Source organism: Phoxinus phoxinus (assembly GCF_949152265.1).
Source record: "Phoxinus phoxinus genome assembly, chromosome: 1".
Lineage (NCBI taxonomy): Eukaryota > Metazoa > Chordata > Actinopteri > Cypriniformes > Leuciscidae > Phoxinus > Phoxinus phoxinus.
Genome location: NC_136876.1, coordinates 16,496,209 through 16,523,685, shown reverse-complemented (window position 1 = coordinate 16,523,685; position 27,477 = coordinate 16,496,209). Strand labels below are relative to the sequence as shown.

The 27,477-nt window shown below is 39.6% G+C and overlaps 1 protein-coding gene across 1 annotated transcript; it reads left to right on the top strand.

Annotated features, from left to right (window-relative positions):
* Positions 1-648: 648 nt before the first annotated feature.
* On the top strand, positions 649-26,233 carry trap1 (TNF receptor-associated protein 1). The gene is made up of 18 exons (XM_079630900.1): positions 649-910; positions 1,295-1,441; positions 2,108-2,190; positions 2,615-2,755; positions 4,457-4,528; positions 4,617-4,777; positions 17,980-18,089; positions 18,174-18,247; positions 18,358-18,513; positions 19,743-19,863; positions 19,961-20,030; positions 20,109-20,256; positions 20,338-20,523; positions 21,918-22,056; positions 22,236-22,321; positions 24,106-24,254; positions 25,067-25,139; positions 25,227-26,233. Exons 1-18 carry the CDS (start codon positions 790-792, stop codon positions 25,326-25,328), a joined length of 2,139 nt encoding a protein of 712 aa, XP_079487026.1. The 5' UTR covers positions 649-789; the 3' UTR covers positions 25,329-26,233.
* The last annotated feature ends 1,244 nt before the right edge of the window (positions 26,234-27,477 follow it).

Below are 27,477 nucleotides of genomic sequence, written 5' to 3'. Positions count from 1 at the left end.
AGATTTAGATGTTGATGTGTAATGATATTTTGTTTTAATCTCACCATGTGATCATTGTTTGCTTTATTTGGGCTCTTGATCCATGACTTCTTAATGATAGTTTTCTCTGACCGCTGTAACTGTGTTTCTTATAGAAGAAAAAAATGAAAATGTGATCAGATAATGGTTAGGCTAATTGTTGGTGATACAGATATATGGTTTGTTTTTCATTCAAAACAGATACGTAATTTGCTACATCTATTCGTTTAATATGCAAACATTTCACATAAAATTTAAGATTTTTTTATTTTTATTTATTGAATAAAAATATGATTAAAACAAAATGGCACAAATTCAAAGTCAGTTTTCTACAGTAGGCTAAATTATATATTACAAGATCAAACCGTTTTGTTGCATTTTGACTTTTTGTTAGGGCTTCTGAGAATTTGTTGATTCATTTCTGAATATAATAAAGAGGAATCTACGTTTTTATAAAATAATATGTTAGAATGTAATTCATTACATAAAACCATAGACTGTATGAATAAAACAAGTCTTTGGCCCTACCATGTATTATATCTACTGAGGCGAAAGTAGCAGCAAACACAAATTTTTCTATCAGTCAATCCTGTAATGTTCTCCAAAAGCCGCTCGAGAAATTGCACGTAAGGCATTTTACACAGGCATGTATCGAACTGCACGCAGACGTCATCAGTGAGCGTCCGCCGGGTCCTTTCAGTCACCGTACTCCTGTCACGCCGTAGTTTCAAGTCTTCTATAGGTCAAACTACAGCAGCAGCTGAAGCAGACATGATCCGATCATTAAGTTTACTCAGATATTCACTGAATGTCTCTCAACGAGCACATGTCAGGCTGTTATCATCCAGCAGAGGAGTCGGGAAAAGAATTGTCCCCGCGACATTCACTGGAGGTACATGTTTAATTTATTTACGAACTGTTAAATAATAACAACGAATTAGAACAGACCAGCATAATGACATATTATACCAGTTCAATCAAAGAAACGCAGGCTTTTCAGTTAAATGTATGTATTTATCAGATTATGGTGTTACTCATTGACAAAATTAACACATTTATGCAGAATTATTCTATTCTAATGATGTTCTATATGTTTAGTAATGTTAGCTGTCCTGTCTCCGTGAAAAATCTCCATATTTACCTACGTACTGTATGTAGATGTAAAGACTATAGAGCACAGGCAGTAACGGTTATCAAGTCCAAACCCCTCTGACTGGGGAATTAAACATCAGTGCTGTTTAAGTGGGATGACTCTGGCTCTGGTTTTCTTCAACAGTTGATACTGATGGCAGACCTGCCAGACTGTGGAGCTGCAGCTGTGCTGGTGTCCGTGTGGCTCATCGCTCCTACAGCACACAACCGGCCGAGACCGCGGAGGAGGAGACGCTCCACAGCATCATCACCGACACTGAGAACGTCCAAGGTGAACTGAAGCAGCAAAGCAACATATTAAGGGAATAGTTCACTTAAAAATGGAAACTCATCATTTACTCACCCTCATGTTGTTCCAAACCTGTATACATTTCTTTCTTCTGCTGAACACAAAATTACATATTTTGAAGAATGCTGGTAACCAGACAGGTGATGGAACTCCATTGACTTACATTGTATTGAAAAAATATATATACTATTGAAGTCATTGGGGTCAATCAACTGTTTGGTTACAGACAATCTTCAAAATATCTTCTTTTGTGTTCAGCGGAAGAAAGAAATGTATACAGGTTTGGAACAACACGGGAGTGAGTAAATGATGACAGAGTTTCCATTTTTAAGTGAACTATTCCTTTAAGAATGATTTCTGAAGGATCATGTGACACTGAAGACTGGAGTAGTGATGCTGAAAATTCAGCTTTGATCACAGGAATAAATTACATTTTACAATATATTCAAATAGAAAACAGTCATTTTAAAATGTAAAATTTCACAATATTACTGTTTTTACTGTATTTTTTATCAAATAAATGCAGCCTTGGTGAGCATAAGAGACTTCTTTAAAAAAATTAAATACAATTATCTTACAGACCCCATATACTATAGCGTATGGAAATTGTGAGGATTTTCAAACTCTTGTTTCTTTGTTTCGAATAAGGATCCTTCTCCAAACACGAGTTCCAAGCAGAGACGAAGAAACTGCTGGATATTGTGGCCAGATCGCTGTATTCTGAGAAAGAGGTGATAAATCAACAACAAAATGCTGTCATGTTTGAGCATTCAAGACTGATCCTAGAGGATTGAACAATACATTGTCCAGGCTGATTATTTGATTTCATCTGATTTGTCATCATTAAAGTTGTATGATGTTTATAATCTGCAATATATTGGCTGTTGGCCACCATATAGATTTTATCAAATAATAATCAATTCAATATTTATTCAGCTTGATATGACTAAATATTGTCATTTTTGTCTTTGTTGGAGTACAAAATAAATCGTGATTAAATACGCCATTCAATTTCAAGTATTGGAACCTGATATACAACGAGAAAACCACCCCAGAAATATCTATAATTTTTAATCATAAATGAATAGAAAAGTGATGTAAATGCATTGATGCGAGTGTGCTGGAGCTCCATGTAACGGTCCGTGTGTCTGTCAGGTGTTCATCAGAGAGCTGATCTCAAACGGCAGTGATGCGCTGGAGAAACTGCGGCACAAGATGATGACGTCGGGCGGAGAGACGGCGGACATGGAGATCCACCTGCAGACGGATGCAGCCAAAGGCACCTTCACCATACAGGTATCGCCAACCCACGCCACTCAACCGGGGATTACAATCAGGTTTAGGCCCCGTTTACACGTACATGGTTATTTTGAAAAACGGACACATTTCCCTTCGTTTGTGCCCTTTGTTTACATGCAAACGGAGAATTCGCCTCTGAAACCGATTCTTTCTAAAATCTCTGGCCAGATTGGAGATTTTGGAAAACTTCGTTTGCACGTTTGCATGTAAACTGAGAGAAACTGAGTTTTAGGCAGGCGACGTTACAGTATGAGACTATTTTGGGGATTCTGATTGGCTAACGTGGGCTTGAGCTTCTCGTTACACTGCCACCTACAGGTTGAGCATGCTCTAGACGGCATATACACGGGTTCGTGTAACGAACACTTCTCTGAAAACTGACAGGTGTGCACGATGTTATTTTTGAAAACGGAGAGGGTGAAATGTCCATTTATGAAAATAGCCGTCCATGTGTAAACGTAGCCTAAACAGCTGGTACTGCTCCTTTTTCTTTCAGGCTACGTCATATTCCTTTACCCATCACTTTATTTAAATACTCGAGACCAATAGCGATTTATGGGGAGATGAAGAACGACACCCACACAATCTTATTCCTAAATGACAGCGATTCGGCTCTAAGTACGATCACAGTGAACATTCAGATCTGCGTTGATGCTGAGAGAGGGAGAGAGAGAGGTAGTCAGAGAGTCATGTATAGTGTGACTGTGAAACAGTTTCACAAACTGTCTTTTCATCCACACAGTATCATTATTTCTGTCCAACAATAATTCATATTAGCACAGACGTACTGGGATAGAATTTTATGTCTATGGAATCAGCAATCTTTTGAAAGTAACTTGACGCTTCAAATACAGATTGTATCGATTACATTGTTAGGCCAGTTGGTGGCGACAAATGAATGTTAAAAAGTGTATTTGTCATTAAATCATTCACTCAAGAGATTCGTTCAGAAACATTGATTCATAAAGTAATGAAAAAAGTGTTTATGAGTGAGTCATTGATTCAAACCGATTAAAACTATTTTAAATAGACTTAATAGAATTCATATTTTGACAGAATCTTAAGTAAATTACATGTTTGTTTTTTAGTTGTCTTTTCAGAATTGTGGGGAAATTGTAATTCTCAGTTTATCCAGAATCATGCAGCTCTACTTGACACTTTTTAGTCATACATGCATACATACAAACAATCAACCATCTAAAACTTTTAAGGACTTATTTATGGATCCAGAATTTTTAGCACAAGTACATTTAAATTTTATACATTTACATTTTTTTAATTTTCTAAGTTTTTTTTATTTATTTTGTACTTATGATATTATGTTAAATGTTTAATATGCATCTGCCATGTAACGGTGATACTGATATGGCAATAAACTCAAATACAACCAACATCTACATAACTTTCCAGTGAAGGAAATAAAGAAATCTTTAATGCAACGTGAGCAGATCGACATATAATATCACAACTGAAACTTTTCATTCATTTTCACATTATTAATCGCAACAGTCGTGTTGGATTTAGTTTAATTGTGCAGGGGCATTTTTTTTTGCCCCCCATTAATATCCATCCCTAATCTGCACTGATCTTATACATGGCCTCTCTGTGATTTAACTGAAGGAAATCCATTGTAGCAGCGGATCCCTTTATTCCCTGTGTAGAAAGCATTGATCGACACGTTTATGCTCTGATTTGTAGGACACAGGTGTTGGGATGAACAAAGAGGAGCTGGTGGCTAATCTGGGCACCATCGCTCGGTCTGGATCAAAGGTGCGTCTCGTTGAACTCCTCCAAGTCTGCTATTCCTCGTTCTGACAGTGGTTTTGATTTCATGCTCCTCTCGTTCGTCCTCCTGCAGGCGTTTCTGGATGCTCTTCAGAGTCAAGCCGAGGCCAGCAGCTCCATCATTGGTCAGTTCGGTGTGGGCTTTTACTCCTCCTTCATGGTGGCTGATAAGGTGGACGTTTATTCTCAGGCAGCAGAACCAGACGCTCCTGGATACAAGTGGTCCTCAGACGGGTGAGAGCAATCAGAAGAGAGATGGATTTTATTACAGCTTTTGGACAAAAAGAATGTCTTTTTATTACGGCTGCTCGATTATGACAAAAATCACAGTCAATGTTGTAATAAAGCAATAAGTCCCTTGAAGCCGTGGTTTACAGTGGATTTAGAACAGAGGCGCCCTTAGCTATTCTAAATCCACTGTAAAACACGGCTTCAAGGGGCTTATTGCTTTTATAAAACGGCTACTTCTTAAAAAGTATAAAGTTATAACACATGTATTCCTCCGCCAAGCAATGTAGTTCCAAAGAGGTTGCTAAGCAACACATGCAGCAACAAAGAATCACAAACGGCAACAAAGAATCACAAACGGCAGTTGCGCAGTAACACTAATGTAATGCGGTCACAGGTGTGTGTTTGTCGAGTAATTTACAACGGCTTCGAACTCGGCTCAACCAATCAGAATCAAGGACTGGAACTATCCGTTTTATAATTACATTTATTTAACACTATTGGTAGTGGGCGATATGACCACAATCAAGTATTTTTTTCAAAATAGTGTATATATCAAATAAATAATATATATAATTAAAGCTGCAAGCAGCGCTTGCGGGCCCAAGCCGGTGGCACCGCCACCCTGGTGCCTTTAGTGGAACTAAAGGCACCGGGTGGCGGTGCCACCGGCTTGGGCCCTCCATCGCTGCTTGCAGCTTTAATTATATATATATATATATATATATATATATATATATATATATATATATATATATATAAAAAAAAAAAAATATATATATATATATATATATTATGTAAATTCTTTTTTTCCCCCCTATTTTTAACATATATATTATTATATATATAATAATAATATATATATTATTAACATTTTTGCTAAACTATTCTTTTTATAGGCTTTGTACTTTGTACACTTTGTACACTCACGTTCCAATATAGAAAAATTAAAAAAAAATTATTATGAACGGCACAAACTGTACAAATGACTATTTAAACAGAGCAGTGTAATTTTTATATGTAAGGTTGACTATTTTATTATTATATTTTATTAAGGCTATAATGAACATTCTGCGATGTCAGGATTGCAATGCTGGAATGCTGTGTGTGTGTGTGTGTGTGTGTGTGTGTGTGTGTGTGTGTGTGTGTGTGTGTGTGTGTGTGTGTGTGTGTGTGTGTGTGTGTGTGTGTGTGTGTGTGTGTGTGTGTGTGTGTGTGTGTGTGTGTGTGTGTGTGTGTGTGTGTGTGTGTGTGTGTGTGTGTGTGTGTGTGTGTGTGTGTGTGTGTGTGTGTGTGAGTGTGTGAGGCTCGATCGAACAATGGAGACATAAAAACATACTCCGTCATGTTGTTCATACAGACCATCATTCAAAATGCAAAGTGTTTGCATTTTTGTGTACACTGGCAATGAAACACAACATTGTGCTTTTGTTAAACTATAAACTCTTGTCAAACTGTAACCTACAACTGTCACCCAACCAAAATCACACACACACACACACACACACACACACATCCCCCCTCCCCTCCCCTCCCCACACAGACAGACACACACACACACAGAATGGCAGAGAGACAGAGAGAGAGAAAATACACATTCAAACCACAATATCTGACTTCCTGTTGGTCGGAGCTAATGACTGTAAATTAGAAAGTTGTCCGGATCGAAGAGAAGAATATACGTACCGAGTTTGGTTACTGTAGGTAAAACTATAACTAAGTTATAACACACTTTATGCATCCTTTTTTAATCATAAATTTGTTTCCTCGCCACGGCCAAACCGTTCGAGATATCAAAAATCCCCTGGCAATTTATCATCTTCCATGTCTTGACTTCATGCTGACCGAGTTTCGTGGTCATCGGATGAATTCTCTAGGAGAAGTGTTTCAAATGCGAGAGCAAGCGTTCCCCAATCAACCCGTAATAGCCGACTTCCTGTTGGGCTGGCGTAAAACTTGACCCAGGGAAAGTTGTTCGGCCCGATTAAATCTATATGTGTACCGAGTTTCATATTAATTCATGCAAGCGTGTTTGATATACGGACAAGTGTTCGAATCCCATTCCAGGGGGCGCTGTTGAGCCCCCCTGCCACGCCCGGGTACCAGCTTCAGCCCGGCCCTAATGGCCGCGGGTTCTGACCTGTGTGCAAAATTTCAAGAGTTTTCGAGCACGTTAAGGCCCTCAAAAGTGCCAGAGATTTTGCACACAGCAGAGAAATGGTTAAACTAAACTAGCCCCCCTCCTCACACACACACACACACACACACAGAGGGGCAGAGGGAAAATGCTCCAAACAGTACACATTCAAACCAAAATATCTGACTTCCTGTTGGTCGGAGCTAATGACTGTAAATTAGAAAGTTGTCCGGATCGAAGAGAAGAATATACGTACCGAGTTTGGTTACTGTAGGTAAAACTAATACCCCATTTTTGACTAAAGGTGGCGCTACTGAGCCCCTTACCACGCCCGTTTCTGAAACTTCGCACATGTCTATTACACAATAAATGTCAAATGCATGTTGTTTCATGCAATTTGAAGCATGTTAAGAGCTTCAAATGCATCCAAAAAGAATATAAAAGTTTAAAGCGTTGCCATGGCGACAGTATTAAAGATATCAATAATCCTTTCACAGGTCTACATCTGTCGTGTGTTTACATTATACAGATGAAGTTTGAAGCAAATCGGGTAAAAATAAGAGGGTGATTTCAAAGCATTTCGAAAGTGACACACTTCCTGCTGCCAGTTGGTGGCGCTATAACTTTGACTCACAATAGTCACATCCATGTGATTGGCCTCTTACAGCGAACACACTGCTGAAGTTTCATCAAGATCAATTAATGTATGAGGATGTTATAACACACTTCCTGTTTCCAATATTCGCCATAAATTCGTTTCCTCACCACGGCCAAACCGTTCGAGATATCAAAAATCCCCTCGCAACTTTTCATCCTCAATGTCTTGAGTTCATGCACACCGAGTTTCGTGGTGATTGGTTGAATCGTCTAGGAGGAGTATTTTAAATTCCATTGCATGTGTTTTTTAAACTACGCCAAATAGCCGACTTCCTGTTGGGCTGGGGTAAAAAGTCAGAGCATGAAGGATATATGAACCGATGAGATCTATAAGTGTACCGAGTTTCATATTATTTCATGCAAGCGTGTTTGATTTATGGACCAAGTTTTCGGACCCCGTTCCAGGGGGCGCTGTCGAGCCCCCCTGCCACGCCCGGGTACCAGCTTCAGTCCGGCTCTAATGGCCGCGGGTTCTGACCAGTGTGCAAAGTTTCAAGAGTTTTTGAGCACGTTAAGGCCCCCAAAAGTGGCAAAAACCTTGAAAAAAAATTATTATAAAGAAGAAGAAGAAGAAGAAGAAGAATAACAAATTAAAGCTGCAAGCAGCGATTGCGGGCCCAAGCCGGTGGCACCGCCACCCTGGTGCCTTTAGTTCCACTAAAGGCACCGGGTGGCGGTGCCACCGGCTTGGGCCCTCCATCGCTGCTTGCAGCTTTAATTATATATATATATATATATATATATATATATATATATATATATATATATATATATATATATATATATATATATATAAAAAAAAAATATATATATATATATATTATGTAAATTCTTTTTTCCCCCTATTTTTAACATATATATTATTATATATAATAATAATAATATATATTATTAACATTTTTGGATGCTAAACTATTCTTTTTATAGGCTTTGTACTTTGTACACTTTGTACACTCACGTTCCAATATAGAAAAATTATCCTCTTCAAATGCGCAAAAATGTGCTTGGAAACATCACAGTGGAGCGGTGCTTACTATGAACGGCACAAACTGTACAAATGACTATTTAAACAGAGCAGTGTAATTTTTATATGTAAGGTTGACTATTTTATTATTATATTTTATTAAGGCTATAATGAACATTCTGCGATGTCAAGATTGCAATGCTGGAATGCTGTGTGTGTGTGTGTGTGTGTGTGTGTGTGTTTGTGTTTGTGTTTGTGTTTGTGTGTGTGTGTGTGTGTGTGTGTGAGAGAGGCTCGATCGAACAATGGAGACATAAAAACATACTCCGTCATTTTGTTCATACAGAACACAACATTGTGCTTTTGTTAAACTATAAACTCTTGTCAAACTGTAACCTACAACTGTCACCCAACCAAAATCACACACACACACACACATCCCCCCTCCCCTCCCCTCCCCTCACCTCCCCTCCCCTCCCCACACAGACAGACACACACACACACAGAGAATGGCAGAGAGACAGAGAGAGAGAAAATACACATTCAAACCACAATATCTGACTTCCTGTTGGTCGGAGCTAATGACTGTAAATTAGAAAGTTGTCCGGATCGAAGAGAAGAATGTACGTACCGAGTTTGGTTACTGTAGGTTAAACTATAACTAAGTTATAACACACTTTATGCATCCTTTTTTAATCATAAATTTGTTTCCTCGCCACGGCCAAACCGTTCGAGATATCAAAAATCCCCTGGCAATTTATCATCCTCCATGTCTTGACTTCATGCTGACCGAGTTTCGTGGTCATCGGATGAAATCTCTAGGAGAAGTGTTTCAAATGCGAGAGCAAGCGTTCTCCAATCAACCCGTAATAGCCGACTTCCTGTTGGGCTGGCGTAAAACTTGACCCAGGGAAAGTTGTTCGGCCCGATTAAATCTATATGTGTACCGAGTTTCATATTAATTCATGCAAGCGTGTTTGATATACGGACAAGTGTTCGAATCCCATTCCAGGGGGCGCTGTCGAGCCCCCCTGCCACGCCCGGGTACCAGCTTCAGCCTGGCCCTGATGGGTTCTGACCTGTGTGCAAAATTTCAAGAGTTTTCGAGCATGTTAAGGCCCTCAAAAGTGCCAGAGATTTTGTACACAGCAGAGAAAGGGTTAAACTAAACTAGCCCCCCTCCTCTCTCACACACACACACACAGAGACGCAGAGGGGCAGAGGGAAAATGCTCCAAACAGTACACATTCAAACCGAAATATCTGACTTCCTGTTGGTCGGAGCTAATGACTGTAAATTAGAAAGTTGTCCGGATCGAAGAGAAGAATATACGTACCGAGTTTGGTTACTGTAGGTAAAACTAATACCCCATTTTTGACTAAAGGTGGCGCTACTGAGCCCCTTACCACGCCCGTTTCTGAAACTTTACACAATAAATGTCAAATGCATGTTGAGTTTCATGCAATTTGAAGCATGTTAAGAGCCTCAAATGCATCCAAAAAGAATATAAAAGTTTAAAGCGTTGCCATGGCGACAGTATTAAAGATATCAATAATCCTTTCACAGGTCTACATCTGTCGTGTGTTTACATTATACAGATGAAGTTTGAAGCAAATCGGGTAAAAATAAGAGGGTGAATTCAAAGCATTTTGAAAGTGACACACTTCCTGCTGCCAGTTGGTGGCGCTATAACTTTGACTCACAATAGTCACATCCATGTGATCGGCCTCTTACAGCGAACACACTGCTGAAGTTTCATCCAGATCAATTAATGTATGAGGATGTTATAACACACTTCCTGTTTCCAATATTCGCCATAAATTCGTTTCCTCGCCACGGCCAAACCGTTCGAGATATCAAAAATCCCCTCGCAAGTTTTCATCCTCAATGTCTTGACTTCATGCACACAGAGTTTCGTGGCGATTGGTTGAATCGTCTAGGAGGAGTATTTTAAATTCCATTGAATGCGTTTTTCTAACTACCCCAAATAGCCGACTTCCTGTTGGGCTGGGGTAAAAAGTCAGAGCACGAAGGATATATGAACCGATGAGATCTATAAGTGTACCGAGTTTCATATTATTTCATGCAAGCGTGTTTGATTTATGGACCAAGTTTTTGGACCCCGTTCCAGGGGGCGCTGTCGAGCCCCCCTGCCACGCCCGGCTACCAGCTTCAGTCCGGCTCTAATGGCCGCGGGTTCTGACATTTGTGCAAAGTTTCAAGAGTTTTTGAGTATGTTAAGGGCCCCAAAAGCCCCCAAACCCTTGAAGAACAATAATAATAATAAATATAGCTGCAAGCAGCGATTACGGGCCCAAGCCGGTGGCACCGCCACCCCGGTGCCTTTAGTTGCACTAAAGGCACCGAGGTGGCGGTGCCACCGGCTTGGGCCCTCCATCGCTGCTTGCAGCTATATTTATATATATATATATATATATATATATATATATATATATATATATATATATATATATATATATATATATATATATATATATATATATATATATATATATATATATATAACCGCCACCCCGGTGCCTTTAGGGTTCCTGTGCACGACGGGCAATAACGTAACTCTGCTTTGACTGTCGAGAAGAAGTCTGCTTTAGAGCTTGCATCAGTGTGGGTTCTGCAAAAGTGCACATCGAGGGCACATATCAACCACAAAGTATGCGTGAGCACCCTTCTGAAACCTAAAATGAAAAATTAGACACCCTACAGTCTCATGGACTTAACGGACACATGAAATCAGCAGCCATTGTAAGTACACAACACCGAAAATTCCTATGAAGTGTGGTATATATATTCATTGAAATTACTGTACTTTAAAACACTTGTTTAAAAGAAAAAACACATGTATACTAGTATAAAACACTAGATGGCACAATATACCTATTTTTAATAGAGTCTTTCTGCCCCCCTCCCCACACACACAGAGACAGGGGGGCTGTCTGTGTGTGTGCCCTCCTTCCCCTCCCCACACAGACACACACGAGGGGGGGGGGGGGGCACACACATGCACACACACACACACACACACACACACACACAGAATGGCAGGGGGAACTCTGTCAGAGAGAGACAAAACCACATTCAAACCAAAATATCTGACTTCCTGTTGGTCGGAGCTAATGACTGTAAATGAGAAAGTTGTCCGGCTCGATGTGCACAAAATACATACCGAGTTTTGTGACTGTAGGTAAAAATACCCCCCCCCCCACTTTAGTCAAAAGCATCTTGAAAGTAACACACTTCCTGCTGCCAGTTGGTGGCGCTATAACTTTGACTCACATTAGTTACATCCATGTGATCGGCCTCTTACAAAAAACACACTACTGAAGTTTCATCAAGATCAGTTAATGTATGAAGACGTTATAACACATCGTGTTTCTCTTTTCTCGCCATAAATTCGTTTCCTCGCCACGGCCAAACCGTTCGAGATATCAAAAATCCGTCCGCAATTTAGCATCCTCCATGTCTTGACTTCATGTTGACTGAGATTGGTGGCGATCAAAATTATTTTCTAGGAGGAGTATATAAAATTCCAGGGGGATTCGTTTTTAAACAACCCATAATAGCCGACTTCCTGTTGGACTGGCGTAAAACTTAGAGCACGAAAGTTGTTCGGCCCAATTAAATCTATATGTGTACCGAGTTTCATATTATTACATGCAAACGTGTTTGATATATGGACCAAGTTTTCGGACCACGTTCAAGGGGGCGCTGTTGAGCTCCCCTGCCACGCCCGGGTACCAGCTTCAGGCCGGCCCTGATGACCGCAGGTTCTGACCTGTGTGCAAAGTTTCAAGAGTTTTCGAGCACGTTAAGGGCCCCAAAAGTGCCCGAGAAGTACCACACAGCAGAGAAAGGGTTAAAATAAAGCCCCCCTCCTCTCTCACACACACAGACACTGAGAGAGACTGGCAAAATTCCCATCAAATCACATTCAAACCAAAATATCTGACTTCCTGTTGGTTGGAGCTAATGACTGTAAATTAGAAAGTTGTCCGGCTCGGGGAGATAAATATAAATACCGATTTTTGTTACTGTAGGTAAAACTAATACCCCATTTTTGACTAAAGGTGGCGCTACTGAGCCCCTTACCACGCCCGTTTCTGAAACTTTGCACAAGTGTACTAGGCAATAAATGTAAATTGTCTGTCGAGTTTCATGCAATTTCAAGTATGCTAAGAGTCTCAAAAACTTTAAAAAAGAATATTAAAGTTTGATGCGTTGCCATGGCAACAGTATTTAAGATATCAATAATCCTTTCACAGGTCTACATCTGCCGTGTGTTTACATTATACAGATGAAGTTTGAAGCAAATCGGTAAAAATAAGAGGGTGATTTCAAAGCATTTTGAAAGTGACACACTTCCTGCTGCCAGTTGGTGGCGCTATAACTTTGACTCAAAATAGTCACATCCATGTGATCGGCCTCTTACAGCGAACACACTGCTGAAGTTTCATCAAGATCAGTTAATGTATGAGGATGTTATAACACACTTCCTGTTTCCAATATTCGCCATAAATTCGTTTCCTCGCCACGGCCAAACCGTTCGAGATATCAAAAATCCCCTCGCAATTTATCATCCTCCATGTCTTGGCTTCATGCACACCGAGTTTCGTGGTCATCGGATGAATTCTCTGGGAGAAGTGTTTCAAATGCCAGAACATGCGTTTCCATACAGCCCATAATAGCCGACTTCCTGTTGGACTGGCGTAAAACTTAGAGCACGAAAGTTGTTCGGCCCGATGAGATCTATATGTGTACCGAGTTTCATATTATTACATGCAAGCGTGTTTGATATATGGACATGTTTTTGAATCCCATTCCAGGGGGCGCTGCCGAGCCCCCCTGCCACGCCCGGGTACCAGCTTAAGCGCGGCTCTGATGGCCGCAGGTTCTGACATTTGTGCAAAGTTTCAAGAGTTTTTGAGCACGTTAAGGCCCCCAAAAGTGCCCAAAAGGTAGTAAAATAATAATAATAATAATAAAGAAGAAGAATAATAAATAATAATCCTAAGAAAAACAATAGGGCCTTCGCCCTTTCAGGGCTTGGGCCCTAATAATAAATAATAATCCTTTGGAAAACAATAGGGCCTTCGCCTTTTCAAGGCTTGGGCCCTAATTACGGGCCCAAGCCGGTGGCACCGCCACCCCGGTGCCTTTAGTTGCACTAAAGGCACCAGGGTGGCGGTGCCACCGGCTTGGGCCCTCCATCGCTGCTTGCAGCTATATTTATTTATATATATATATATATATATATATATATATATATATATATATATATATATATATATATATATATATATATATATATATAAAACCGCCACCCCGGTGCCTTTAGGGTTCCTGTGCACAACGGGCAATAACGTAACTCCGCTTTGACTGTCCAGAAGAAGTCTGCTTTAGAGCTTGCATCAGTGTGGGTTCTGCAAAAGTGCGCATCGAGGGCACATATCAACCACAAAGTATGCGTGAGCACCCTTCTGAAACCTAAAATGAAAAATTAGACACCCTACAGTCTCATGGACTTAACGGACACATGAAATCAGCAGCCATTGTAAGTACACAACACCAAAAATTCATATGAAGTGTGGTATATATATATATATATATTACCTTTTTTAAGGGACAAGACAAAGAATTTGACTTGCATGACCTGATTAGAACAGTGAAAAAAATAAAAAATAAAAATAATCACTAAAATGAGAATTGTTCTGATTTTATTATGATACTCAAAATATTCCACAACAAATCCTTTAAATGTATTGATATTCAGAACAGAACAAGAATTAAAAGAATAACAATAAAATATAATTTATTTATTTCGATTTTGTATTTTTATTTAATGACTATTATTTATTTAGAGCAGGTACAGCTAGTGTGCGATGCTTTTGCTATTTCAGAGGAAAAAAACACATTTTATTTAAAAAATGCTTTTCAATTAAATCAAATGTTCAAGCTTTGTTTTCGTTTTATTATTTTGTTTGTTTTAAACTTCGTTCAATTTATATTGTTAATCATTTGACACTAACCAAATGCATAAAGTATCATTTTAACTTTTAAAAAACTATTAACATTTGTTAATAGTACATTGTCTGTCTTTTGTTAATAGGACAAAACATTGTTATTATATGTTATAATATTTTTTTTATATATATATATATATATATATATATATATATATATATATATATATATTAAATAAACATTTGTAATGAAATCGTTCAAAAAAAATATATCAGCATTGTTTTAAACTTTGAAACACAGAAGTAGCGCAATGTCTGGCCACGCCCACTTCTGGCATCAGACTTTTAGGCTGGCGCTGTCGTGATCACACTGCTATGACATATGGTTCTGGGGTTCTGCAGTTGGTTACTATTGGGTCTCCCGCGCCGCCTCCTTTTCACAACCTGAGGGAACCGTCTCCGGAATATTAACCTCACTCCCAGAAGTCCAATTCCCATATATATTATGTAAATTCTTTTTTCCCCCTATTTTTAACATATATATTATTATATATATAATAATAAAAATATATATTATTAACATTTTTGGATGCTAAACTATTCTTTTTATAGGCTTTGTACTTTGTACACTTTGTACACTCACGTTCCAATATAGAAAAATGATCCTCTTCAAATGCGCAAAAATGTGCTTGGAAACATCACAGTGGAGCGGTGCTTACTATGAACGGCACAAACTGTACAACTGACTATTTAAACAGAGCAGTGTAATTTTTATATGTAAGGTTGACTATTTTATTATTATATTTTATTAAGGCTATAATGAACATTCTGCGATGTCAAGATTGCAATGCTGGAATGCTGTGTGTGTGTGTGTGTGTGTGTGTGTGTGTGTGTGTGTGTGTGTGTGTGTGTGTGAGGCTCGATCGAACAATGGAGACATAAAGACATACTCCGTCATTTTGTTCATACAGAACACAACATTGTGCTTTTGTTAAACTATAAACTCTTGTCAAACTGTAACCTACAACTGTCACCCAACCAAAATCACACACACACACCCCCTCCCCTCCCCTCCCCACACAGACAGACACACACACAGAGAGAATGGCAGAGAGACAGAGAGAGAGAAAATACACATTCAAACCACAATATCTGACTTCCTGTTGGTCGGAGCTAATGACTGTAAATTAGAAAGTTGTCCGGATCGAAGAGAAGAATATACGTACCGAGTTTGGTTACTGTAGGTAAAACTATAACTAAGTTATAACACACTTTATGCATCCTTTTTTAATCATAAATTTGTTTCCTCGCCACGGCCAAACCGTTCGAGATATCAAAAATCCCCTGGCAATTTATCATCCTCCATGTCTTGACTTCATGCTGACCGAGTTTCGTGGTCATCGGATGAATTCTCTAGGAGAAGTGTTTCAAATGCGAGAGCAAGCGTTCTCCAATCAACCCGTAATAGCCGACTTCCTGTTGGGCTGGCGTAAAACTTGACCCAGGGAAAGTTGTTCGGCCCGATTAAATCTATATGTGTACCGAGTTTCATATTAATTCATGCAAGCGTGTTTGATATACGGACAAGTGTTCGAATCCCATTCCAGGGGGCGCTGTCGAGCCCCCCTGCCACGCCCGGGTACCAGCTTCAGCCTGGCCCTGATGGGTTCTGACCTGTGTGCAAAATTTCAAGAGTTTTCGAGCATGTTAAGGCCCTCAAAAGTGCCAGAGATTTTGCACACAGCAGAGAAATGGTTAAACTAAACTAGCCCCCCTCCTCACACACACTCACACACACACACACACAGAGGGGCAGAGGGAAAATGCTCCAAACAGTACACATTCAAACCAAAATATCTGACTTCCTGTTGGTCGGAGCTAATGACTGTAAATTAGAAAGTTGTCCGGATCGAAGAGAAGAATATACGTACCGAGTTTGGTTACTGTAGGTAAAACTAATACCCCATTTTTGACTAAAGGTGGCGCTACTGAGCCCCTTACCACGCCCGTTTCTGAAACTTCGCACATGTCTATTACACAATAAATGTCAAATGCATGTTGAGTTTCATGCTATTTGAAGCATGTTAAGAGCCTCAAATGCATCCAAAAAGAATATAAAAGTTTAAAGCGTTGCCATGGCGACAATATTAAAGATATCAATAATCCTTTCACAGGACTACATCTGTCGTGTGTTTACATTATACAGATGAAGTTTGAAGCAAATCGGTAAAAATAAGAGGGTGATTTCAAAGCATTTCGAAAGTGACACACTTCCTGCTGCCAGTTGGTGGCGCTATAACTTTGACTCACAATAGTCACATCCATGTGATCGGCCTCTTACAGCGAACACACTGCTGAAGTTTCATCAAGATCAATTAATGTATGAGGATGTTATAACACACTTCCTGTTTCCAATATTCGCCATAAATTCGTTTCCTCACCACGGCCAAACCGTTCGAGATATCAAAAATCCCCTCGCAACTTTTCATCCTCAATGTCTTGACTTCATGCACACCGAGTTTCGTGGTGATTGGTTGAATCGTCTAGGAGGAGTATTTTAAATTCCATTGCATGTGTTTTTTAAACTACGCCAAATAGCCGACTTCCTGTTGGGCTGGGGTAAAAAGTCAGAGCATGAAGGATATATGAACCGATGAGATCTATAAGTGTACCGAGTTTCATATTTCATGCAAGCGTGTTTGATTTATGGACCAAGTTTTCGGACCCCGTTCCAGGGGGCGCTGTCGAGCCCCCCTGCCACGCCCGGGTACCAGCTTCAGTCTGGCTCTAATGGCCGCGGGTTCTGACCAGTGTGCAAAGTTTCAAGAGTTTTTGAGCACGTTAAGGCCCCCAAAAGTGGCAAAAACCTTGAAAAAAAATTTATTATAAAGAAGAAGAAGAATAACAAAAAACCCTTAGAAGAACAATAGGGCTCTGCGCCCTTTCAGGGCTTGGGCCCTAAAAAACAAAAAACCCTTAGAAGAACAATAGGGCTCAGCGCCCTTTCAGGGCTTGGGCCCTAACAAGTATATTTTATTGGAAGTAAGGTTTTTGAATTGTCACTATTCTTGATATCAGTTTTGATACGACAGCAGAAACTTATAATTAAAAGTCCATTATTAAAGAAACACAAACAGTCAGTAATGCAATAAAAAAACAAAGAAGAATGCAATACAAATGTGTTGTACGACAGTGACGTTACATGATTCGAATGATTTGGACGTTACGTTTTAAAGGAATTGAATGCAGCACAATCGCTTTATCTTGATTGTCATAATTCATAATTGGAAGCTGAAATCAAAACTAATATTCGATTCATCACAGCCCTACTTTTTATCAGCATCCGCAATCAGAACGGAACTGGAAATCATTATTTGTGGATATTATATCATTTTTAGACATCTGAGGTGAACATTTGAATAACATGAATGCCATTGTTGTGTTTTACTGACTGCGTTTTGTGTGTCTGCAGCTCTGGAGTGTTTGAGATCGCAGAAGCCTCAGGTGTGCGTCAGGGGACTAAGATCGTGCTCCACCTTAAAGACGACTGCAAGGAGTTTTCATCAGAAGATCGCGTTAAAGGTCCGCAAACCACAAACAATATGACATAAAACATCACGTGCTTGGAGAATAAACTCATGTAAGTGGCTTTGGTCTGTTTTGCAGAGGTCGTGACTAAGTACAGCAACTTTGTCAGTTTTCCCATCTTCCTGAACGGACGTCGGCTAAACACCCTGCAGGTGTGTGAAGTCTGCTGATCAATGACCTTTGACCCCCCTGTGGCTGTGGTCCTGACCTGTTTTCCTCTCTCTCTCTCTCTCTCTCTCTCTCTCTCTCTCTCTCTCTGCAGGCGCTCTGGGTGATGGAGCCCAAAGACATCAGCGAGTGGCAGCATGAGGAGTTTTATCGCTACGTGGCTCAATCCCACGATAAACCCCGCTACACGCTGCACTACCGCGCTGACGCCCCGCTCAATATCCGCAGCATCTTCTACGTGCCGGAGATGGTGAGTGTGAGATGACGGTTAAATCAGATCAGTCTTTTACACAATGCTTTCCACGGGGCTGCTTTAATAATTGTTTTTCTATGTATAGATGTGATAGACGGATATGTTTGACTGTTATGCTCGTATTTTGCATATGACACTATTCTTTAAAAAAAATAGTTTTTAGAAACTATTTTTAACCTCAAAAACACGTTCTGTGTGAATGGCTTTATATTCATTAAAGCACTGTGACTTACATTATTCAGAACTGATGTTACCCTTTCAATAAATATAATAAAGTTCTGCAAGCTCTCTTGTCAAATTATGTTTAATAGGTAAAATTATATAATATTAAGAAATATATCTAACAATTTAACTACAAGAACTGAGAAATTTCAATAGGGTCCTCGCACCGTCTTTACAACATGACAACTGAATTGTGCATTTAAATCACTCATTTGTACATGTTGTAATTTATATGGAATTATATGCATTTATTTCAACTTAAATTACAGTATGTTAGTTAATTTAAAAAGTATTTACAGTTTATAATTACATATTTTTTTTATTCAGCTTGTTACATAATTTAACAACTGAAATATGCATTTAAAGAACTAATTTGTGCATATTTCAATTCACATGCAATTCATTTAATTAAACTTAAAAATCTTAAATAATAAACTTAAATACAAATTGCATTTTTTTATCGAATATTTACACATTTCAAAATTACATTATACATATAAAATGACTAAATTTTATTAATTTAAAATTAGTAGTGTTAAATAATTTAACATAAACATAACATAACATATGTACAATTTGTACATATTATAATACATATGCAATTAAATGAATTTAATTAAACTTTTATTACAGTATGTACATAATTTAAAATGTCATTATACATATTATTAAAAGTTATTCATATTTATTTACTAGCCTGTTACTTTCACAATTATGTTCTGTCTTGTCTGCACCTGTTCTTGTTAGTCCCTGATTAGTTTATTTATTTATTTTGTATACAAATGAAAACACATGAACCGTTTTAATATTATATACTGTTTTTTAGTTATACACTATATTTAGTAATCTTTCTTCTTACAAAATAAAATGAATCCAAATGAATATTTCATGTCCGTTTATTTGGTAATCAGGCATATAATAAAACCCAATGATTCTCTGTATTGTTTTGATGACTGCACTGACTGTAAACGTGTGTGTGTGTGTGTGTGTGTGTGTGTGCGCAGAAACCGTCCATGTTTGACGTGAGTCGTGAGATGGGGTCCAGTGTGGCTCTGTACAGCAGGAAGATTCTGATCCAAACCAAAGCCACAGACATCCTTCCCAAGTGGCTGCGCTTCCTGCGAGGTCGGATGAGCGTCCGTATATCTGCATGAAACTAGTTAAAATGCCAGATAAACACATTTGAACCCAATCAAATTTTGTGTTGTGATTGCGTTTGCAGGTGTTGTGGACAGTGAAGATATTCCTCTAAACCTCAGCAGAGAGCTTCTTCAGGAAAGCGCCCTGATCCGGTACAAACCCGCCAGAAATATGACGTTATGCCTTCAGCATTGTGCAAATAACAAGAGTAACAACCTGTATTCTTTCAGGAAACTGCGGGATGTTTTGCAGCAGCGTGTCATTCGGTTTCTGTTGGACCAGAACAAGAAGGACCCAGAGAAATACGCTCGCTTCTTCGACGACTACGGGCTGTTTATGCGCGAGGGCATCGTGACCACAGCGGAGCAGAGCGTCAAGGTGCGGGACGCCTCCGTTACCCTTCGTGATCTACCCGTTCCTCTCTGATTGTTTGCGAATGGATGATTCATGTGTTCACAGGAGGACATTGCCAAGCTGTTGCGCTTCGAGTCGTCAGCGCTTCCTGCGGGACAGCAGACCAATCTGATGGATTACGCCTCTCGGATGAAGGCGGGAACGAGGAACATTTACTATCTGTGCGCACCCAACCGCCACCTGGCCGAACACTCGCCGTACTTCGAGGCCATGAAGCAGAAAGAGATGGAGGTGAGACGAGAGACGGACAGGGATACGGTTAACTTACACGGTCATATTCAACTACTAATGGCCATTGAGACTAGAGGTTAATCCAAAGGCGATGTACATTTAATCATTTAGCAGACGCTTTTATCCAAAGCCACTTACAAATGAGAACAATAGAAGCAGTGAAACTAACAGTAGGACAACAATAAGTACTATGACCCTTCCCAGTTTAGTCCAACACAGTACTTTTTTTTAATTTATTTTTATTGATCCATTAATACTAACACTTTCTCCTGTATATCAAGTGTTGCCGAAAAAGATGCCGTTTCTTGAAAATGGCTACGGACTCGGCAAACTGGACAATTGATAACTGAATTGCAATTAAAAATAATATGTACTCAAACCATATAGGCTCGGTTTCACAGACAAGGCTTAGACTAAGCCAGGATTAGGCTGTAGTTTAATTAGGACATTTAAGTAGCTTTTATAAACATGCCTTACTGGTGTGCATCTTGAGACAAAACAATTGCTCTGACATTTTAAGATGTGTATGTTTAAGCCTCGTGAAACCAGGGGTAAATGTGCATTATGAACACAAGGGGGCGCAAGGACTTCTGTTAATCTCAAAATGGACAAAAATATAATGGTCAGCAGCTAAAGAAGCTTTGAGATGGCATTTAAAACATATTATCTTATCTATGATCAAAGCATGACGTAAAGTATTCTATTTCATTTTCTTGTGATTTTGACTCACAAAAAGTGTCTTGGGATTGCACATTTTTACTCTCAAGTCCCATTTACAGTCCCATTTTAAATGTGCTTGTTTGTAAATGCTTAACCAATTGCATGTAATTTTAATATAAATATAAAAAAATACACATTTAATAATATAATTTTAATTAATATATAAATATAGAGTAATAGAGATTAAAGCCATACATATTTATTGAAGCCTGTCTGTTATTTTGCACCACAGGGTAAAAACAAACAAACAAGGTCAGATTAGAAAAATATCTTGCCTAATTATAACATTTATTAAGACAGAATTCCTGTTCTTATTTTATATATTATATATAAAATAAATAACATTGTAGATTTTTGGATTTTAATCTTTAACCTTAAAAACATCAAACTCCAAATAAAAAAGATGTATTTATTTATTTGTATTAATTATTATTGATTTATTCTGTTAATCATTTTATATTATAGGATTTTTATTTGGTGCTTTGCTTTATTTAATTGGTTAAACATTTACAGTTAAGTTTATGGGATTTCTAATAGGTCAGAAAATACGGTTGAGATCGTGCTGAGATTGAATTGAGATCGTAAAGACAATGTCACGTCGAGATGAGGAAAATGAAGTGGCGATAAGCGCAGAGAAAGCCGTGCCTGTGTTTGAGGATCTGCTCTTCCTGCAGGTCTTGTTCTGCTTCGAGCAGTTTGACGAGCTCACGCTGCTTCACCTCAGAGAGTTCGACAGGAAGAGGCTCATCTCAGCCGAGACCGACATAGTTGTAGACCATTACAAGGAGGAGAAGTTTCAAGACAGCAAACCAGGTAAGACCAAACATCAGCAAATAGATGATGCATGACATTTGCCAAGCCTGAATTGCTCATCATTGGTCAATCACTATATATTAGAATGATATATTCATCATTGAATTTATGAACTTTAATGCGATTTAAGCATTTGGAGGAGTAAATCAAGTCACCGGTGATGTGTTTGTCCCGTGCAGCATCAGAGCGCTTGACCGATCAGCATGCGGAAGATCTGATGGCCTGGATGAGGAACTCGCTCGGACCGAGAGTCACCAACATCAAGGTAAGTCACTTTTCACAAACATGAACTTCTGGTTGATTTCAAAGCACCCATCAAACACATTAAAACACATTTACTGTTAAAATTGTATACATAATTCACATACACTCTGATGAGCCAAAACATTATTAGCAGTCACTGGTAGTGTTGTCAAAAGTCGGTACTGAAATTGAAAAAATGTGACGATAGCAGCATTTCCCTCTAGCATTTTGTGAGCGTTTGAAAGCAGCGTCTATCAGTGGATCCCTAATATATCTGTTGATAGACACTGCTTTCAAACGCTCCTGTGCGTATCTGTTCAATGTTCGGTGAAGGCGTCTATTTACAATATATGTGACCCTGGACCACAAAACCAGTCACAAGGGTAAATGTTTTGAAATTTAGATTTATACATCATCTGAATAAATAATATTTCCATTGATGTGTGGTTTGTTAGGATAGGACAATATTTGGCCGAGATACAACTATTTGAAAATCTGGAATCTGAGGGTGCAAAAATTTGTTTAGAAAATCTCCTTTAAAATTGTCCATTTATGTTCACGATTGTGCTGCATTCACTCACAAAAATAAATGAACTGAGCAGGAATGAAGATCTGAGCAACTTTGAAAAGGGCCAAATGGTTATGACAAGGCCACTGGGTCAGAGTATCTCTGCAACGATAAGGCTTGTGTGTTGCTGCCGGTCAGCAGTGGTGAGGATTTACCAACAGTGTCGGAGGAGGAGCAAACCACAGACCAGTGACAGGGTGTTGGGTGCACAAGACTCATCATGCATGAGGGCAGCAAACACTATCCCGTCTGGTCCGAGACAACAGAAGGTCTACTGTGGCCGTAAAACATTTTAATGATAATAATAGGAGGAATGTGTCACAGTCCAATCAGAGTGCCTATGATGACCCCTGTCCACCGCCGAAAGCTCTCACAATGGGCAGGCGAGCGTCGTAATAAACCTCGGAGCAGAGGAAGAAGGTCGCCTGAACCGAGGAGTCCTGTTTTCTTTTGCATCACGTGGATGGCTGTATACGCGTGCGCTGTTTACCTGGGGAAGTGATGTCACCAGGAGGATACACTGTGTGGATGGCCACCTCTTCATGACACCGGTGTTCCCAGGCGGAAGTGTCTTTCAACAGGATAATGCACTCGCACTGCACACATTGATCAGGAGTGGTTTGAGGAACACGATGAAGAGCTCAAGGTGTTGCCCTGGCCTCCAAATTCCCCAGATCTCGGTTCAATCGAGCATTTATGAGATGTGCTGGACCAACAAGTTCGATCCACAGCGGCTCCACCTCGCAACATACAGGACTTGAAGGATCTACTGCTAATGTCTTGATGCCGGAGACCACAGCACACCTTCAGGGGTCCATGCCTGATTTTCAAATAATAATTTCAACACAAACCAATATTCCAAGTCTATTTATTTGTTTAGTAGTCAGTCATGTAATCAATCCTAATCATTCTTTATATTACAATGATAACCTGCTTAATTTAAGGCGTTATTTTGTTGTTAAATTATGTAACGGACTCATTTAAAGTCAGCATAGAGCAGAAGTTGTGATAGATATGTCAAAATAGGGAAGAAAAGACAATGAAATGGCTTCTTCGAAAAGTAAAAAGTAGGGCGGGGCTTGATTTTGTCCATCAGGAATTGATTGGATCGTTGTCGTCTAAATGCTCAATCATTAACATGTGTGTGGCAAATCATTTCTCATGCGCACAGATTTTCTCTTGCGAACGCATGGATACATGACATCTTTATCCCCACTCATTGACCGTTGCTTCCGTAGGTGACGCCACGTCTGGACACACACCCCGCCATGATCACAGTGCTGGAGATGGGAGCCGCGCGTCACTTCCTGCGCACGCAACAGCAGCTCGCCCGCAGCTCAGAGGAGAGAGCGCAGATCCTGCAGCCCACGCTGGAGATCAACACTGGGTACCTGACTCTAACACTCCAGCACAAACACACAAACTATCTGACAGTCAGGGTGAGGAGAATCCCTCGTGACGCACTACAGAAGCAGAGAAACGGTTTTATTGTTGATGTGTGTTCAAGAGGTGCTATTATTTAAAATGAGTAACGTCTGTCTGCAGAATGTTTTCAGCAAAAGTACACTGGAAAAAAATATTTTCTTATTCAGGATTAGTCTTAGGTACTAGTACATTCTTAAAGGAACACGCCGACTTTTTAGGACTTTAGCTTATTCCCCGTATCTTCCAGAGTTAGATAAGTCCATACATACCCTTCTCATCTCCGTGCGTGCCGTAACTGTCTGACGCACCCACCGCTAGCCTAGCTTAGCACAAAGACTGGAGGTAAACGGCTCCAGCTAGCATACTGCTCCCAATAAGTGACAAAATAACACCAACATTTCCCTATTTACATGTTGTGATTTGTATAGTCACAGCGTGTACAAATAACAAGGTTACATGAGACAGTCATCTTCTAACCGTATACACATACTGGGAACTATATTCTCAGAAGGTGAAGCACTGCTACTTCTGCGGAGTGATTTGTTCGCCGCACCTGAGAAGCCCCATGGTGAGGAGAAGAGTTCGCTCAGTGTTGCGCTAATCACTACGCAGAAGTATCAGTGCTTCGCCCTCTGAGAATATAGTTCCCAGTAACTATACTGAGTATGAATTTTGTTGCAGTGCATCTAGGAGCGTGACCACTAAAGTGAAGTGTATTGTTCTCGCATGAATAGAAACGCTGTTGTGTCTCTAATGTCAAGCAATTGTTTACAGACACGATCTGATCAAGAAGCTTCATGCGCTGAAGGACTCAACCCCTGAGCTGGCACAGCTTCTCCTTGAACAGGTGAAGAAAGATTCCCACAAATACACCATTCTCTCACCTCACCTATTTATAATCTAAAACTAAATGGCATTTTTTTTTACGCACCAGATTTATGACAACGCCATGATCACCGCTGGGCTGAACGATGACCCTCGTCCGATGATCTCCCGCCTGAATCAGCTTCTCACTCAAGCGCTGGAGAAACACTGATGTGCTCAGCCCGACAGACTTGTTTTGCCATCATTAGAGCCGTGTGTTGATGCACAAAGACTGCGTCCCCTTGTGCTGCCGAGGTCATGATCGCACACTAAACACAAGCAAACCTTGTTTATAAGACGACTTGAGAATATTTGTGCAGGTGTGACATTGCCGTTTAGGTGTTTTACAGCTGATAACACTGAGATTTGACTGTCCAGCCAACAATTGTCTGATCGGAGAAAAAGAAAACCAACAATTCAGCGTTTTGTGACTGCCGGAGCTGAATTTACCTGGAAACATGCAAGAAAAATTGCCACAGCAAGATGAAGATACAAGTGGAGCGTTGTCTTATTTCTTGTACCTTTTTTTGCTCTATAATTATTCACATTTCAGTTCATAGGCTCATTATATTAACCGCTTTTCCATGTGTACATTGTGATTAGAGTGAAGATATGAAATAAAACATGAAATGTCTTAAATGTATTTCACAAAAAAGTAGTTATACTTTCATAACTGTAACATTTACAAGACCCCTGTGTAATAATAGAACATTTCTATGGATGGTAATGCTTTTATGATTAATGTCTTGAGAAATGGCATAGATCAACTGTATTCCTGTGCTCACTAAAAACTCTGGAATGAAAATACCGTCTCTCACTGATGTGATCATATTTAACTCTTTGAAATGAAATAGAAACCCAGTGCGCGCTGAAATGGTGACTTGCGCCACAAGGGCTTTAAACTGCAGTTGCATCATTCAGACACCAGGAGGCGCAGTGACGCCAGTGATGAGTGTATACTGGGATCGGCCTTTTACTCACGCATTTACAGTGGATCATGCAGATTTTAGTTATTACTGTTAAGAATCTGCTTAAATTGACCGTTCGCAAAACCCCGCCCTCGAACGGTTCTCGTCCAATCCTAGCTCAGCAACTGTAACTAAGGAGAAGGACCTCCGTCAAACATTCCGATTTCAGCAAGATAGTGCAACGATGCGCCTATGGCAGTGAGGTCTGCACGGGCTTAAAACTTGCTGTATTTTATGATTGCTTGCAACTATTATAAAAAAATAGGCTAACGTTACATGTACAAACACCGTTTCACTACGGCACTGCCGCCCCTCATCAGTCAGCAAACAAGAGAGAAAAAAGAGAAAAAGCACGGACTTACTAATTACGAAACTTTGATGTGGTTGAACAGGTACACAGTCACAAATTCCTCTGGACCTCAAGCATTAAACTTTAAAACAAAGTTCGCGCAGTTGCACAACTATTTACACAAATATATCCTTCTCAGTCGGCTGAGTCATGAATGAAGAGAACCGCATCGAGAGTTGATGGTTTCAGCGCGTCCTTTGATTGCAGTGTTGTGACTGAAATAGCACGCGCGGGAGCACATGCGCAAAACAGTTTTGTAAAATGATATATGATCAAATAAAAATGATTGATAAATAATTTTACAAAACTGTTTAGTGCATGTGATCCCGTGCGCTATTATGGCTATACTTTCTGTCGTGCCCTGGAGGATATGTCTGATGCATTACTCCAAAACCAATCACTTAATGTATGGAGCTCAACCCAGCCATCGCTATGGTTCTCAATTGTTTGACGGGCGTAGTAACAATAACTAAGGGGCGTGGCTTTTGCGAACGGTCAATTATGTAGTTAAATGTATATTTTTAGACAATTCATAAAAAAAGATAATTAAAGTACCGGCTATATTATATTTAACATCACACTATAAAAGTAAATGTTTGGACGTTTTTAAACAATGCCATCACTTTTTTTATTTTAATGCTCATGTAGCACGACCTGTACGAAACGTACACACATTCGTTCAATTAATGTGAGCTCATAATGCTGCGTGCACAATAAAAACAATGAGAATGCGGTTTCAACTCTAGATGGAGCATTATAGTCTGTCGCAATTTAACCAATCGCTATTATAAACCACTACTTACATGGATTAGCTATATAAAAAAAGCTTTTACGTGCAAGACTCACTCAACTGAACGGCGATGCTGCCCGTTCCCTCAGAAAGCGTCCTTGCGTTTAAAACCGCGAGAAGCAACGCTGAGGAAATGAACGTTTGGTCTCAGCAGGGCGCGCTTTTAAACGTTTTGGAAAGAGGAAAAGCTTTAAACTAAGGCAGCCCTTTGCAG